The sequence below is a fragment of the Plecotus auritus genome, assembly GCF_963455305.1.
Source record: "Plecotus auritus genome assembly, chromosome: 7".
Lineage (NCBI taxonomy): Eukaryota > Metazoa > Chordata > Mammalia > Chiroptera > Vespertilionidae > Plecotus > Plecotus auritus.
Genome location: NC_137774.1, coordinates 78,965,707 through 78,980,755, shown reverse-complemented (window position 1 = coordinate 78,980,755; position 15,049 = coordinate 78,965,707). Strand labels below are relative to the sequence as shown.

General features: G+C 51.0%; 1 protein-coding gene across 1 annotated transcript in view; it reads right to left on the bottom strand.

Moving 5' to 3' along the window:
* Window positions 1–228: 228 nt before the first annotated feature.
* Window positions 229–15,049, bottom strand: part of CIITA (class II major histocompatibility complex transactivator) — a gene marked incomplete at its 5' end in the record, with an annotated part of 33,282 nt that continues 18,461 nt past the window's right edge. The window contains 10 exons of the mRNA XM_080680509.1: window positions 229–909; window positions 1,437–1,533; window positions 2,580–2,663; window positions 2,842–2,925; window positions 5,653–5,739; window positions 7,784–7,876; window positions 8,459–8,539; window positions 11,420–11,491; window positions 12,184–12,342; window positions 13,220–14,870. Of these exons, the coding sequence (XP_080536635.1) occupies window positions 1,458–1,533; window positions 2,580–2,663; window positions 2,842–2,925; window positions 5,653–5,739; window positions 7,784–7,876; window positions 8,459–8,539; window positions 11,420–11,491; window positions 12,184–12,342; window positions 13,220–14,870 (2,387 nt within the window). The 3' untranslated portion in view covers window positions 229–909; window positions 1,437–1,457. The remainder of the gene's footprint in view (window positions 910–1,436; window positions 1,534–2,579; window positions 2,664–2,841; window positions 2,926–5,652; window positions 5,740–7,783; window positions 7,877–8,458; window positions 8,540–11,419; window positions 11,492–12,183; window positions 12,343–13,219; window positions 14,871–15,049) is intronic.

Genomic DNA, 15,049 nt, shown 5'->3' with positions numbered 1-15,049 from the left:
GAACCAAGGTCCCCAGCCACCAGCCAGCACGGAGTGAATGAGCCTTCAGATGACCCCAGCTGACACCGAGTGGGGCAGAGACGAGCCCTGCCCAACGACAGGCGTGTGAGCAGAATGAGTGTGTGTTGTTTTCAGCCACTACATTCCGGGGTGGTTTGTGATGCATTAGATCAGTGGGCACACCAACAGGGTAATCATGCTATAAACTCAAACACTGGGCCTGCCTGTGGGGTTGAATGAGTCATTTATAATGTAGTGAAGAGACACAAACGAAGGCAAGAAGGCAGGTATGGCTCCAGTGGCCCCCGCCCCTCCATTAGTGTGCCATCCGTTGTTTCCAGCTAAGGTCCAGTGCGTCTGGCCTGGCCTGGCCTGGCTTGGGCCTCGGCCAACAAGTTTTGTGCAAACAGTGAGTCCCACAGACAGAGAGCAGCTGCCTCAGAGTCCGTCGTAATTTGGATCCGGCTCCCCTCTGGTGCCCTCCAAGCGCCAAGCGTACCCTGCTAGGACAGCAGCCTGGAGAAGGGCTTTCTCCCCAGCCTGGCGGGGACGTGCGGAGGCGGAGAGGTGCTGCCTCAGTTCCTCTCTTCGGCCTGGCCACAACTTCTGGAGTGTCCCTTAGAAAATGCGCCAGGGCTCCTGGGTAGATGGCAGCTGCCATCAGGCACCCACCTGTCTGCCAGGGCTGCAGCGGCTGCATAGGGCTGGCATCAACCTGGGTCCCGAAGGAGCCAGGAGCCGGGCCTGGTTCTGTCCAGGTAGCAGGCCATGGGTCCTTTCCGTAGCCGGCAGGGCTGGGTGCCGGGACCCTGTGGCTCTTAGGATATGACCTGAGAAGAGCCGTGTCCACAGATAACCAGTTCAAGGTCCAGCGTGGCCCGTGTCCTCGGAGAAGGGTCTGTGGGAGATCTGGAGAAGGGGTAGGTCAGGAAGCTTTAGGACACATGGAGAGAGTGTTGTCAAGACTGGGGACAGAAGGGATGGTGGGAAGGGAGGACGAGACAGAGGGTTTGGAGGGGGACCTCACAGGTCGGAGGAGCAGGGAGGTGGGAGGACAGTCATCTGCCAGCGAGAGGCAGGAAACGCACAGAGCAAGGACAATCCGAAACATGGGGCCACCAACAGGCTGACACAGCAGCACACAAGGCTTGGGAGTCCCCGAAGGAACATCTTCCCAACGCTAATGCTGTGGGATGTGGACGGCCCAGTCTCTAAGCCTGACCACCTGGAGGGTCCTCAGGGCTCAAGCTACAAAGCCTTTAGGACACCTCCACTGAGCCCAGCGCAGACACGGGGAGGCCCTAGATGGTGTGTGGTCCAGGGGTGGTCACCCACATCCCACCTGCTGTCCTGTCCACTTTTTATGGATTCTGCCTTCCCAGGGTGCTGACCCCAGGGGCCCTGTGGTGCTCCCCTCACAAAACCTCTCCAGTTACCTTGTCCCAAGCACAGTGGGGTCATCGCAGGCTGATCCGGGAGTCCAGCTGCTGCAGGTGTTCCTGGACACCAAAAGGGATGGTGGGTGTCCACATCCTGCAATGGGGCATGGGACACAGAGGCCAGGTTAGAGGAGACAGTGACCTGGAGCTCCCAACACAGCCGCTCCCAAATCTCTCCTCTCATCAGCCTGGGACCTTGGGGACTTCCCAGCTGGCAAAACCAGACCAGGGGTATGGGGACAGCAGAGGCCCAAGAACCCCAAAACCCCTTTCTTTAGACCTGGTTCTGATGCTGACTGGCTGTATGACCTCAAAATCATTGGTTAAACTCTGTGCCTTATTCTTCTCAGCTGTAAAATGGGTCTACACTGAGTGGCCAGATTATTATGATCTCTGAACGCATAATAATCTGGCCACTCAGTGTATATCCTATATAATAAAAGGCTAATATGCAAATTGTCCCCTTGACCAGGAGTTCGACCAGCAGGCAGGCGAGCCAACCGCCCATGTCCCCTCCCCCTGGCCAGGCTGGCTGGACCCCACCCATGCACGAATTCATGCACCAGGCCTCCAATATATATATACATATATATATACATATATATACATATATATATATATATATATATATATATATATATATATATATATATATAATGCGTTCTAGATTATTATGCATTCAGAGATCATAATAATCTGGCCACACAGTGTATTTGATACACCTTATCCCTCTTAGAAGATATGAGTGCTTATGTACATGAACGTGCTTTGAACATATATAAAGTACTAGTATTGGACATTAGACATCATGGTGACATAATATAAAGTTTGAGCCATATGAAATTGCCATTTTTGTAGGTCAACATGGTTTATACAGGCAATTTCATATTATTCAACCCAACATATTAAGCATTTTCATTTACCAAATAGTGTTCTAACTGCTTTATAAGTCTTGACTAATTTAAACCTCACAAAACTGCTTGGGGGCAAATATTATTACCACTGCCCTTTTACAGATGGAGAAGCTGAGGCCAGAGGGGTGACGTGTCCTGCTTGCCCAAGGCCACACGTTGGTGGCAGGCAGAGCAGGATTTGCGCTCAGGACTCACGGAACCACCCAGCTAGGCCACTGAGACTTACGCCAGTGTCTCCACATCAGGGCACTTCCTCAGGCTGGCCGCGAGCTGCTGGGCCCCGGCGGCTGTGAACTTGTTGTACTGGACACTGGGGAGAGAAACCCATCCTGGGGCCTGGCTCTCAGGACCATCCAGCCCCAGCCCAAGGCCACCACCACACTCTCGACAACCAGACTGCAGCCCAGTCCTTCCGGTGATGCCAGAGGGAACCCCCATCTCCGCAGGCCCTCGCAGCAACCACCCACTTCCCAGGTTCCCATACTCACTCCAGCACCCGCAGGGACACCATGTCCGGAAGCACGTGTGCCAGGCTCTTGGCTCCCACGTCACAGATGCAGTTATTGTACAAGCTGCCGGAAACAGAAGACAGGCACGGGCTGGGTGCAAGGGTTCAGGGCCCAGGGGGATCCGCACCAGCTGGGATTACTGCCCCACTTTACAGGGGGCAAACTGAGGCCCAGAGAGATGAGGCCACTTCTCCATTGTCATACAGTGAGTCCAGGGAAGCAGCAGGACTGAGAAGTGGTAGCTTCCGTGCTGAGACTTCAGGAGTTCAAATCCTAACTCTGCCATCTGCTGCCTATGTGACCTTTGGCAAATTAACTTAACTCCTCTGTGGCTCAGTTTGCTCCTCCATAAAATGGGCATGATAGAGTCATTGTGAGGAGGAGTAAATGAGTTAATGCTGGTAAAAAATAGAACAGGCCCTAGCCGGTTTGGCTCACTGGATAGAACATCGGCCTGGGGGTTGAAGGGTCCCGGGTTCGATTCCGGTCAAGGGCATGTGCCTTGGTTGCAGGTACATCCCCAGTGGGGGGTGTGCGGGAGGCAGCTGATGGATGTTTCTCTCTCATCGATGTTTCTAGCTCTCTGTTCCTCTCCCTTCCTCTCTGTAAAAAATCAATAAAAATATATTTTAAAAAAAGAACAGGCCCAGCATGTGGAATGAACTAAGTGTTAGCTGTGGTTATTTGACCTCCCAGGATGGGTAGTGAGGGTTAAATGAGTTACTATAGAAGGTATGACCAGCACTGAGGATAACAGGGTGAGAAAAGCCCAGTCACTGGGCTGGCTCGGGTTTCTGTGGTGTATTCACGGTCACCATCTGCAGTGTTGAAAATAGCACGACGGATGTCACTGGTGCTGACTTAAGCTGTACACTCATTACTAAGCATCCTTGCTGTGGTTCTAATCTCAAGGCCATGACTTTGCTATGACAGTCTCAGGGCTATACTGCAGGGCTGCATGTAAAAGCAGCAGGTCTATACTGCAGCGAAGTGGATTCAGGCTGAACTCCAGCATCCCCTGATGTCATGATTTGGCTGCTGCCAGGACAGGCACCAGGCAAGGAGCTTTGCAATCTGTGTCTGGGGTAGGTCTTAGAACCCAGGAGGCCCATATTTCATTCATGCCAAGAAGCACATGTTCACATATTTGAATATTACTGAGATCAGGATCTAATAATCAGTGGGGTGTCATAACCTGCAGTGTTTTGTCCTCTGAAAGGTGTCTTACAACAAATAGCATCTTAGATTCCATGATATGAGGTTTCTTTAAGCATCAGTCGGATTAGGTGTCACCTCCATAGGCCCCACCCACTTCTTCATTCACAGTAGAAAAACTCCAAACCCCCTCCTCACCTACGAGGGCTTCTTTGCATGACCTGGCCTCCACTTACCTCTCCCACCTTATCACCCAGCCTCTGTCCCTCATTCACTGTATCCAACCACAGTGGCCCTCCTGGTGCTCAAAGACCCAACCTCTTTCCTACCTCAGGGCCTTTGGATCTGCTGTTCCCTCCTCTTGGAATGCTTTTCTCCTAAAGCGGCCCATGGAAGGGGAATGGTCACCTCCTCACAGGTTTCCTGACCTCTCTGGTGAATTCAGTATTCCCTGTTGTAACACCTGGTCCTCTGTCAGTTTCCTTCCCAGCATAAATCACTATTTTATTTTAAAATATTTTATTTATGCATATGCTTACTTGCTTATGTAAGAAACTTGAAAGCAAGAACCACATCTATTTTGCTCTTAGTTGTATCCCTAGCTCCTAGCACAGGCTGGCCCATGGTTGATGTTAGAGAATATTAGATGCCCTGCACAACTCTATAGGGTGCCAATCACACAGACTAGGCGTTGCACAGTACACAACCTATACAGCTGTACCCAGGGGTCCTGAATGGAAGGATAAAGAATGGATACATCGATAACTCAACGAACCAGATGCCATCTCCCCTGGGAATTTGACTCTGGCTGCCCTTGGCAAGGGATGAGAGCTGGGGAAGGAGAGGGAAGTTCCTCCCAGCCTGGGGAGGGAGGAGAGCTGGCAATGCTGAGCTGAATGACTGGGGCTCTGGTCCAAGCTCTCAGTTCCCTCACCAGGGTCCAGGCTGGAAGAAATCAAAAGCAAGAGGTGCTATGCCAAAGTCCACCAGAAGGTGGCAGTATAGGCACTGACTGGTGTATGAGTGATCAGAGCCAGCCTAGGCTGAGGGTGGTCAGCCTTCTAGAAAACAACACCCCTCTTGCCTCTGTGGCTCAGTGGTTGAGCGTGTACCCATGAACCAGGAGGTCACAGTTCGATTCCTGATCAGGTCACGAGCCTGGGTTTCGGGCTTGATTCCCAGTAGGAGTCATGCAGGAGGCAGCTGATCAATGATTCTCTCTCATCATTGATGTTTCTATCTCTCTCTCCCTCTCCCTTCATCTCTCTGAAATTAAAAAAAAAAAAAAAAAAAAAAAAAAAGGCTCTAGAAAAAGCTTAGTCCTCCATCTCCTGGGGGAAGAAAACCAATATTTATTGTGCCCCAGGGCCCAGCATTGCACCAAGGGCTTTCCATAGGGCATTGGGATGGTACCCATTTTCCAGATGAAGAAACAGAGGCATTGACCAACCAGGGGTTTGTGTTCATATTGAATTTTAGATTAGTACCCTTCCCCCGCCCCCAAGTTGTGCAACTCTGACACAGCAGAACAGCCTGTAGTGACTGCCTCCAGATCCCAATGTGGGACTTCGCAGCTGGTACAAAGGGGGCTCTCTGCCCTCCCCCGGCCCGCCAGCTCAGCAGGGCCCCACTCACCTCAGCCTGAGGAGGGATGCAGCGAGTGAGGGCAGGGCCTTGGCAAGCTTGCTGGCGCCCACGTCAGTGATGCTGTTCTGGGACAAGCTGCGGGGACACAGCAAGAGGGCCAAGTTTGTACACCCTTCCCCCCTACCTGCCTTCCCTGGGACAGAACTGAGAAACTCTTGCTTCTGCACAGGGTGGCCCAGAGCAGCGAAGACAGGACAATGACCTTAAGGAGAGCTGTGGGTAATCAACTGTCAATGGCACAGTGGGTAGACTGGTGGTAACTGTTAATAAATAAAAGGATACTGTTAGGCCCTGTGGCTGAGTGGGATGATGGGGGGTGAGGATGCACAAGAGAGAGTGCTTTCCTGCCCACACCTGTTTTATGATTTTACTAGTAGCCCTGCGCACGAATCTGTGACCAGTAGCTCGCCACCAGTAGCTCGCTGCTGCCCTTCTGTAGCTCCCTCCGCTCCCCGCCCTCCCACCCCCCCATTGCTTGCTGCCCTGCCTCCTCCTGTAGCTCTCCACCGCCTGCTTGTAGCTCGCTGTCCCACCCTCCTGCTGATCCGTGATCCGGTCGTTATGTGGTCAGTCACCATGCTTCACAGTGTAACGACCATTTGCATATTACATCTTTATTATATAGGATAGCATCCCCTTTGAATGACTTTTTTTAAAGTATATCTTTATTGATTTCAGAAAGGAAGGGAGAGGTAGAGAAAGACAGAAACATCACTGATGAGAGAGAACCATTTAATCGGCTGCCTCCTGCAGGCCCCCCACTGGGGATCAAGACTGCAACCCAGGCCCTGGCCAGAATCAAACCTGGGACCCTTCAATCCGCAGGCCTACACTCTGTCCACTGAGCCAAACTGGCTAGGGGGCCTTGGCATGACTTTTCAGCTCTGTAACTAAGTGTTCATGTTATTTGTCTGATGGTTGTGGGCTCCACAAGGCAAGGGGCCTGCTCTGTTTTTTTGTTCATTACTGTATTCCTGCTGTGCTTAGAGTAATGCCAAGCACATAGTAGGTGCTCAATAAAAAGTTAAGTAGGGCAGTGAAATGAAGGAAAGAGAGGGAAGGGAAAAGAGGGAGGGATGGAGGAGGGAAAGGAATGAGAAAAGAAGGAAGGAAAGAGAAAAAGAAGGAAGGAAGAACTAAAAAGGAAATCTGGCTTATTCACAGTATTACCTAGAACACTATAAATTACTTGAGAAGTCTCAGTGTCTTACAATCAAGGAAATGCCTTAAGTGAATTCTGGTGAATTCTGTGGCCATCCTAATCATGGTTATGAAGTGGGGTGTGGATAAATTTTGATGATACCATCTATGTTCAGTAAAAAGAAAAAGATCATATTGATCTTCTTGCATCATATCCATCTCCTACTTCCCAAAGCACAGAATAGCTTTTTTTGTTAATCACCTAAGGATATTTTTTCCATTGATTTTTAGGGAGAGTGGAAGAGAAAGGGAAAGACAGAGAGAGAAAAACCACTGATGTGAGAGAGACACATCAATTGATTTCCTCTTGCAAGAGCCATGACCAGGGGCCCGGCCAGGGAGGAGCCTGCAACCAAGGTACATGCCCTTGACTGGAACTGAACCCAAAACCGTTTTGACAAGGGCCAAGAATAGTTAAAAAAAAAAAAAAAATATATATATATATATATATATATATATATGCTATTTTGATAATGTTTTACTTATAAATCCTAATCTTATTTCACCTCCTAATCCTATTTCACCTCCAGAGTAATTTTCTGTCACTAAACATTGTTTACTTTTATTACTATATACTTTATAATTATGGCTTTATCTGTTTGCTTGTTTATTGTGTCTTCCACTAGAAGACTCCTGAGGTCAGGGATGTTGCTTGTTTTGTTTAAAGCTGGATCTCTAGGGCCTAGAATGGAGCCTGCACACATTAGGTGCTCCTTAAATATTTGTTGATTAAATTAAAAAATGATTGGATGCATGAATGATTACATAAAGGAATGAATGAGTGAAAGGACAAATGAAGGAATGGATGGATGAATGATTACGTGGATGAATGATTGGATAGATAAGTGAATGAAAGAATAAAAAAGCCAGCCCACCTTGAGGGAAAATGGAGCAAGAAGGGCAGGCCCAGCCCACTTACTTGAGCGTCTCCAGAGCCTTCAGCCGAGGGAAGGTGGCTGAGAGCTGCGCGACACCCTCATCCCCGATCTTGTTCTCGCTCAGCGAGTCCAGGCTGCAGGTGAAATCACATGGGGGGCCATCAGCCAGCACCCTGGAAGTCACCTGACGTTTCGCCTCCCTCCGACCCATCTGGGGCCTCCTCCCATCCCCCACCCCTGGACACACCATAGCAGATATGTATCTGCTCCTGAGCTTTTGAGAGGGAGTCTTCATCACCCAGGGCACCAACTGGCCAGCCAGGTGACAAGGTTCTAGCTCTCAAAGGACCCGAATCCCTTTTTTGCTTCCTGGGCGCCCTCACAAGTTTGGGCAACTTCCTGGCAACCTCTTGGGCCTCGATTGTACCATGAGATCCTGCTCTCTGACCCTGCTTCTCTGTGGGCTGCTGGGAGCAGCATGTGAGGGGAAGAGCTTCAAAGGTCATAAAAGGATTCGACTTAAAAAAAAGGGAAGGGGGGGGTGGAATTCCCATCTGTTGTCTCTTCCCTGCAGTGGGGTCATCTGGTCACTCACACCAGCCCCATAAAGGAAGCTGTAGGACAAAGAGACAAACTCACACAAACTTACACAAACAGGGTCAGGGTTTGGGGACTCTAAAGCCTGAGTCACGGAGGGCTCTGGGGTCTGTACTCACTCCAGATGCTGGAGGGAGGAGAAGGCCTCCAGGATCCTCACCAGTTTGGGGAAAGCCTGGGGGCCCGAGACAGGGCCCAGCCTAGGAAGCAAAGAGTAGAGGTAAGACCCTGAAACAATCATGGTCCCTCAATTCAGCCTCAGGGTGGGGTACAGACAGGGAACAGAAGGCAGGCCCGTCTGAGGCCGCATCCTCTACCCTGACTTCCCTCCCCCCAGTCCTACCAAGTGGGACCCCAAATCTGCTCTAGGAAGATTTCAAAGCCCCTCAAGTGGCCAGCTGGCGGCTCCGCAGCTTTCATCTGGATGGGTTCTCACTCCTGCTCACATCTACATGCACCCTTCTCCTGCCTTGGCCTGGTTCCCAAATGCTGGCTTGAGCACCACTACCAGTCCCAAGAAAGATGGTTTGCTTATTTTCATTTTAATATCAAATAGAAGAGTTTCTTGAGCACTTATTATGTGCCAGGAACACAGCATGTCCTTCACTCGGACTAGATCTCATTTAATTCCACAATGACTCTGAGCTAAGAGCAATTCTTGTCCCCATTTTACAGGTGGGGAACTGGAGGCACAGAGAGGTTAGCTAACTCACACAAGGCCACATAGCCTGGACTGTCATCTAGACAAGACTTTGAGAGAATGAGAAAAATAAAGACAATGAAGGGCTGTTTTGTTTTTAAAATATGGTAAACATAGAACAGTCCTTTATTCTGAAATTATATTCTTTAGACTTTTTTTTGCCATTAAAATGTTCATTCTTTGATAAAATGATGGTGCCAGCAGGCCTTATTTTGCTTGTTTGGATGAATTATACTTGATAAAAATTAAGATGGTAACGGCACATAGCCACTCAAATTCACTCTGAAGTGTTGTGTCTTTGAAACCCCAAAGTTTGGGAACCACTAGCCTCTGAGAAAGGCCACGAGATAGGAGTCCAGAATCTGATTTGAATCCAGGACCTGACCACTTCCCTTCCCTGGGGCCTTGTGGGCAAATCCTTTCACCTCTGCACTTCAGTCTCCTAAAATTTAGCTCTAACCTTATGAGGTTTTTAGGATTAAGGAATTCATTCATCAAATATTGATTATTTGCCTCCTGGGTGCCAGGCCCATAGAGCCCGTCACGGAGACAGCTGCGAACAAACCAGGCAAAAATCCTTGCCCTTGTGGAGCTGAAATTCCAGTGGGTAAGACAGATAATCAAAGATATTGGTATGCCCAGCAGGAGTGGCTCAGTGGTTGAGTGTTGACCTATGAACTAGGAGGACACGGTTCGAGTCCCCAGTAGGGAGCATGCGGGAGGCAGCCAATCAATGATTCATCATTAATGTTTCTATTTCTCTCTCCCTCTCCCTTCCGCTCTGAAATCAATGAAAAAAATTTTTTTTAAAAAAAAATATTGGTATACTATCTGGTGTGGGGGGATAATACATGATGTGGGGTGGAATTTTACTTTTAAAAATGGGGGTCAGTAATCAATAAAGAAGAAAAAATGGGGGTCAGAAAAGGCCTCGCTCAGTGAAAACTAGAAGAGAGTGAGGACGCCGGCCATGTAGCGATCTGGGGAAGAGTGTCCTGGGCAGAAGGCACAGCCAATGCAAAGACCCAGAGGCTGGGCCATGCTTAGTAAGGTTGAAAACCAGCAAGGAGCCCATGTGACCGGAGTGGAATGAGCAAGGGAGGGAGTGTAGGAGGTCAGGTGAAGAGGTAAGTGAGCGCTGAATCAGAGAAGAACCCTGTCTACAAGGCAGAGCCTCTGCAGGATTTTCAGCAGCCGAGCAGTCTGACCTATGTGGGTAGATGAGGCCTACAGTGTGCCTGGAACAGTGGCTGCCAGTCATGCACCAGAATATTTTTTCCTTTTTTCCTTCCTTCTTTCCTCAGAACTGTCTCGGGGCTTCCGGCCTCCAGGTGGCCTGTGTCCTGGTTCTGGGCTGTTCCACCCCACGGCTGCTGTTCCCCAGAGCACAGTTCCGATCTTGAACTAGGGGCTTTTTAAGCTGAAAATAATTCAAAGCTAGAGGAGCCCTTGGTGATTGTTTTCATACATTTCCTCTTTTCAGCAATATTTTTATCTCTGCACAAATTTGGCAACTTGTCTCTGTTTGAAACAAGAAACCCTTTTTTTTTTTTTTTCTGGGCGCAGGGGGAGCAGTAATCAGGAGAAGCAGACAGCTTGTGGGTAGCCAGCTGGGAACCTTGGGCAAGTTACTTAAACTCACTGGGTCTCAGTTTCCTCATCTGTAAAATGGGAAAGATAATGACTATCTCCCAGAGTAGCTCTTGAAATTAGTGAAGTTATATATCAGATGGACTGAGTACACTGCAGGCGTTTAATAAGTCCTTCCTATTTGTTAGATGATTTTAGATTCTTTTGCAAGGACCAAACATGAATTTAGCTTTGTCTTTTGTTGGAGCAAGAGCCAGGCTGCACTGACTTTTGTGACTCTGCACAAACAATTTACATTCTCTAGGCCTCAGTGTCTGCATCTGTACAATGGGGACATGGTAACAATACCTCTGCCCTGTGTGGCCTCCCCACCTGCTCATTCCCACTCCTTTCTCAAGGTTTATTGCTTTAATCACCTCCTCCAGGAAGTCCCCTGATCTCCCCCACATCTGCATTCTCACAATCCTTGAGTTTCCTGTCACTTATTTCAGCAGGTGGCAACTGTCTCTTTACACTAGGCTGCAAGCTCACTGAGGACAGTGGCCTTGTTCACCTGAGTAGGTCTGTTGAATGAATGAATTCAAATAAGCATGCTTGCCAGTCAATGAGCCAATTATCTTCACTAGCCCAGAAGGGCCAAGCCCCAGCTGTTGGAAGCTAGTTTCCAGAGGGGTGGGGTGAGAGGGTAAGAATAATTCTGGGGACCCATCTCCCTTCTGGTGGCACAAGCCCAGCTAATGCTGGAGAATAAACCTCAAGGGGACCCGAGACAATCCGCCCCTTTGCTTACGCAAACTCGAGCTTCTTTAGGTCCCTGATGGCGGGGAGTTCCCTGGCTATGTCTTCTGAGGAACTTCTTGTCCTGGAGAGAAGGGACAATGTTAGGCGGGAGCAGGCTCTTTGCCTGTTGCTGAGCCCCTACCTATGTGTCCTAAGATGCATGCCCCAGTGCCCAAAATACCCCCCAAATATTGCCTTTCTTGTGGCTACAGATGCCCCCTATTAAAAAGAAAAACCTTGAGACAGGACGTTATTAAGGCATTACTGTGTGTGTCATGGTAAAGCCCAGACCCATCCCAGACAGCACAGAGTATGTGCTCAGACAATGTATGATGATGGCATGACTGAAAGACAGTTGTCCTGTGGTCAAGTTTCCTCTGCTCTCTGGACTTGAGAGCTCTGTTCTCTATAAAATGGGTACGATACTGGTCCTGGCTGCCTTGAAAGATTGCCGTAGGTTTCCCTTCTGTTACTCGCTGCAAAAGGCAGCTCATTAAAATCTCTTAGCAAAGGAAAGTACACACATCCCTGGTTTTAGCTGGGAAAGAATTAGGTACATGATGGCAAGTTTTGAATGGGACAAAGTGGAAGTTCTGGGGGCTCTGCCTGGGTGATAACTGCATTGAGAGATCTGGGTAGCCATGGCCCAGGGCGAGGGCACGGGATGTCCCAAAGGAGAGGATGCCTTGAAGTGCTAACGGCAAACTTGATCTTAGGTCCTATAGGCCTTCAACTTGCATGGCCTGGACCACCTCCCACCCCCATCCCCCTCACCTCTGGATGTGCACAAGGTTTCCCAGGTCTTCCACATCCTTCATGGACTTGGCTTTGAAAGGCTCAATAGTGAACTTCTCTTCCACCGCCTGGAGTAGCTTGGCCTCCCCATGCTGTTGTAGGGACTCCCATAGCCCCACCATGTCACTCAAGGCGGCCCTGTGGAGGGAGGGCCTCAGACCCATGCACAGTGACAGAGCTAGACCATAATGAAGGGGCAGCTTCATGAAGGGACCTCCTACGTAGTCAGATACTTCCCTCTCTCAGCTGAACCCCTACCTCCTCCAGAAAGCCTCAATGACCACTTCAGCACTTACTGATTTTTTTTTCAAATCTCTGAGTGGTTTTGTTTCCCTTTTTGCTTTGACTACTAGGAAGCTCAGTGCTAAATTCTTGGATTGAACCACTGCAATGATGTAGGACCTTACAGTTTGGGTAAAGTATATTTATGGGAAAGGTGGGAGAGATTCTCTAGAGATTAGGCTAAAGTGATCAAACAGAAGGATTTAAATGAGCCAAATTAAGGAATTTAAACGTCATTCTGAAGGGATTGGGATACTTCTAAAGGGTTGTAAGTATGACCAGATTCAAGTTCCGGGAAGACTGCTCTGATGGTTAAATATAGTGACGTGGAAGAGGAGAGAATGGATGGAAATAGGGAGGTCGAGGGAAGGCTGTGGCTTTAATCCAATCATGGCAGAATGGTGGCTTGATCTGGGGTAGAGAGAAAACAAATCTGAACCTCAATCAGTCTTAGATTCTAGACATGGCCCAGTGCCTGGCATATGGGCACCTTCAAATATTGGTTGAAAGAATGAAGCTGTCCCTCAGTGGGTGTACGTATGATCTTGGCAAGCTGCTGGCCCTCTCTGAACTTCAGCTTCATCTTAAAAACGAGGGAATCACTTCTGCCCCCCGCCCCCACCCCTGGCTGCTGTGCATATACATGAGACCCCACAGAATGAACTCAGCATGGTAGCAAGACCACAGCAGGTGCTCAATGCAAAGAAGCCGCTTCCCTATCCCCTGACCCCACCTGAACTGGGTGACACAGCTGAGTCCCACGAGACTCCTGAGTCCAGAGGGGTCAATGCCAGTGCTGCGGAGGTCCAGGGAAAAGTCACGGCCCGCTGTCTCCAAGGTCTTGCCCAGTATGTGGGTGTCTGGAGGTGTGAGCCGGGTACCCAGGAAGGAGAGGTGGGCGGGGAGCCCCTGTACCACATGCCGCCAAAGGCCAGCGTCCAACGCCTCATGGGCACAGTGCAGCAGCTCCAGCAGCCGCCCTGCCTGCAGCAACCCTGGCTGCAGCCGCTTCAAGTACTTGGTGAGCACCTTCTGCTTCCTATCCACCACACTGGTCACCACCGGCCCAGCCAGGGCTCCCAGGCAGTGGGCATGAGGCTGGAAGACCAGCCCGGCCAGAAAGCGCGGCATGCCCTCCAGCCAGTTGTCATAGGGCCTCTTCTTCCTCGGGGTCAATGCCAAGTACTGCGGCAGCTCCTTGTCCTTGATCTCACTGCTCAGAGCCAGCCATAGGGCCCCCAGGAAGCACTGCAGGAGGAAGCTGGGGAAGGCCAGCTCGGTCTCTGGAGCCCCAGGGCAAGGCTGCACCAAGCCTTTGGCCACAGCCCAGCCCCTCACCTTCTCTGGGAGCTGGTCCTCCCGCAAGGTGCTGTGGTGTCTGCGGCCCAGCTCCCAAGCCAGCCTGGCCACTGTCTCCAGGGCACCAGGGGGGCTGTCATGGACCGCTGGGCCTAGGAGGCCAACATAGAGTCCCGTAAGTGTGGAAGGCAGCTCGGCCTCCTCTCCCAGCTCCAGGAGGGCCTCCGAGAGCTGGCACACGGCCTGGCACACAGTGGGACTGTGGCTGTGACTGAAAAGAAGGGGCTGGCCCCGGAGGAGCACCAGGGCTCTTTCCTGGTGATGAGTGGCCCCCAAATGTTCAAAGTAGCGCTCCACATAGGTCTCGGCCTGCTGGGCTGAGAAGCCGGCCATCTGGAACATGGCGTCCGCCTTGCTCAGGCTCTGAGCCAGGCGGCCCCGGGACCGGGCCGTGACCAGCAGGGTGCAGCCTCGCAGCAGCTTGCGCTGGAGGAGGCCGGCCAGCAGCCCTCGGAGGGAGCTGGGCTCCGCCGCCGACATGGGTCCACATGTACTGGGCAGGAGGCCGTCTTGGGCTTCCAGCTCCTCAAAGGCATCCAGGATGAGCAGAAGGCGGTCAGGCCTCCTCAAGATGTGACCAAAGACCTCACTGTCCCCCGGCAGTGGCTGCGGGCCCAGGGAGAAGAGCAGGTCCTGCAGGCGGTAGGTGTCCCCTGATCGGTCCAAACAGTGGCAGGGCAGGTAGAAGACAAAGTCGTACTGTGGCAGCTGGCCACGGGCCCAGGCCCGGCTCACTGCCCGGGCCCAGCGGCTCTTCCCCTGTCCTGCCTTGCCCAGCACAGCAATCACCTGTGTCTCACGTGGCCGCCGGCAGTCGCTAGCAGCAAGCAGCACCCCAGCCAGACCCCTGCGGGCTGGCTGCTGCTCTGCCCAGTCCAGGGTGACGAGTTCCCTCTCCAGGCTCTTGCTGCTGCTCCTCTCCAGCCGGGCCCTCATCAGGTCCACCTCCACCAGGATGTCTTCCGGGCCTGCAGGCTTGGCCTGGTACTTGTCCCGTAGTGAACGGCAAAACTGTTCCACACTCTCTGCCAAGCCAAGGGATGTGTGGGGTGAGGGGAGGATGCTAGTGGCAGGACTGGCCACCATGAGGGCAGCCAAGAGGCCAGCCCGGCCACCATCACAAGCTTCTTCATTCGTTCACCACACAGTCTTTACCAACTACCTTCTTTATTAGCTGCCTCGTTGTTACCCAAATACTCATTCA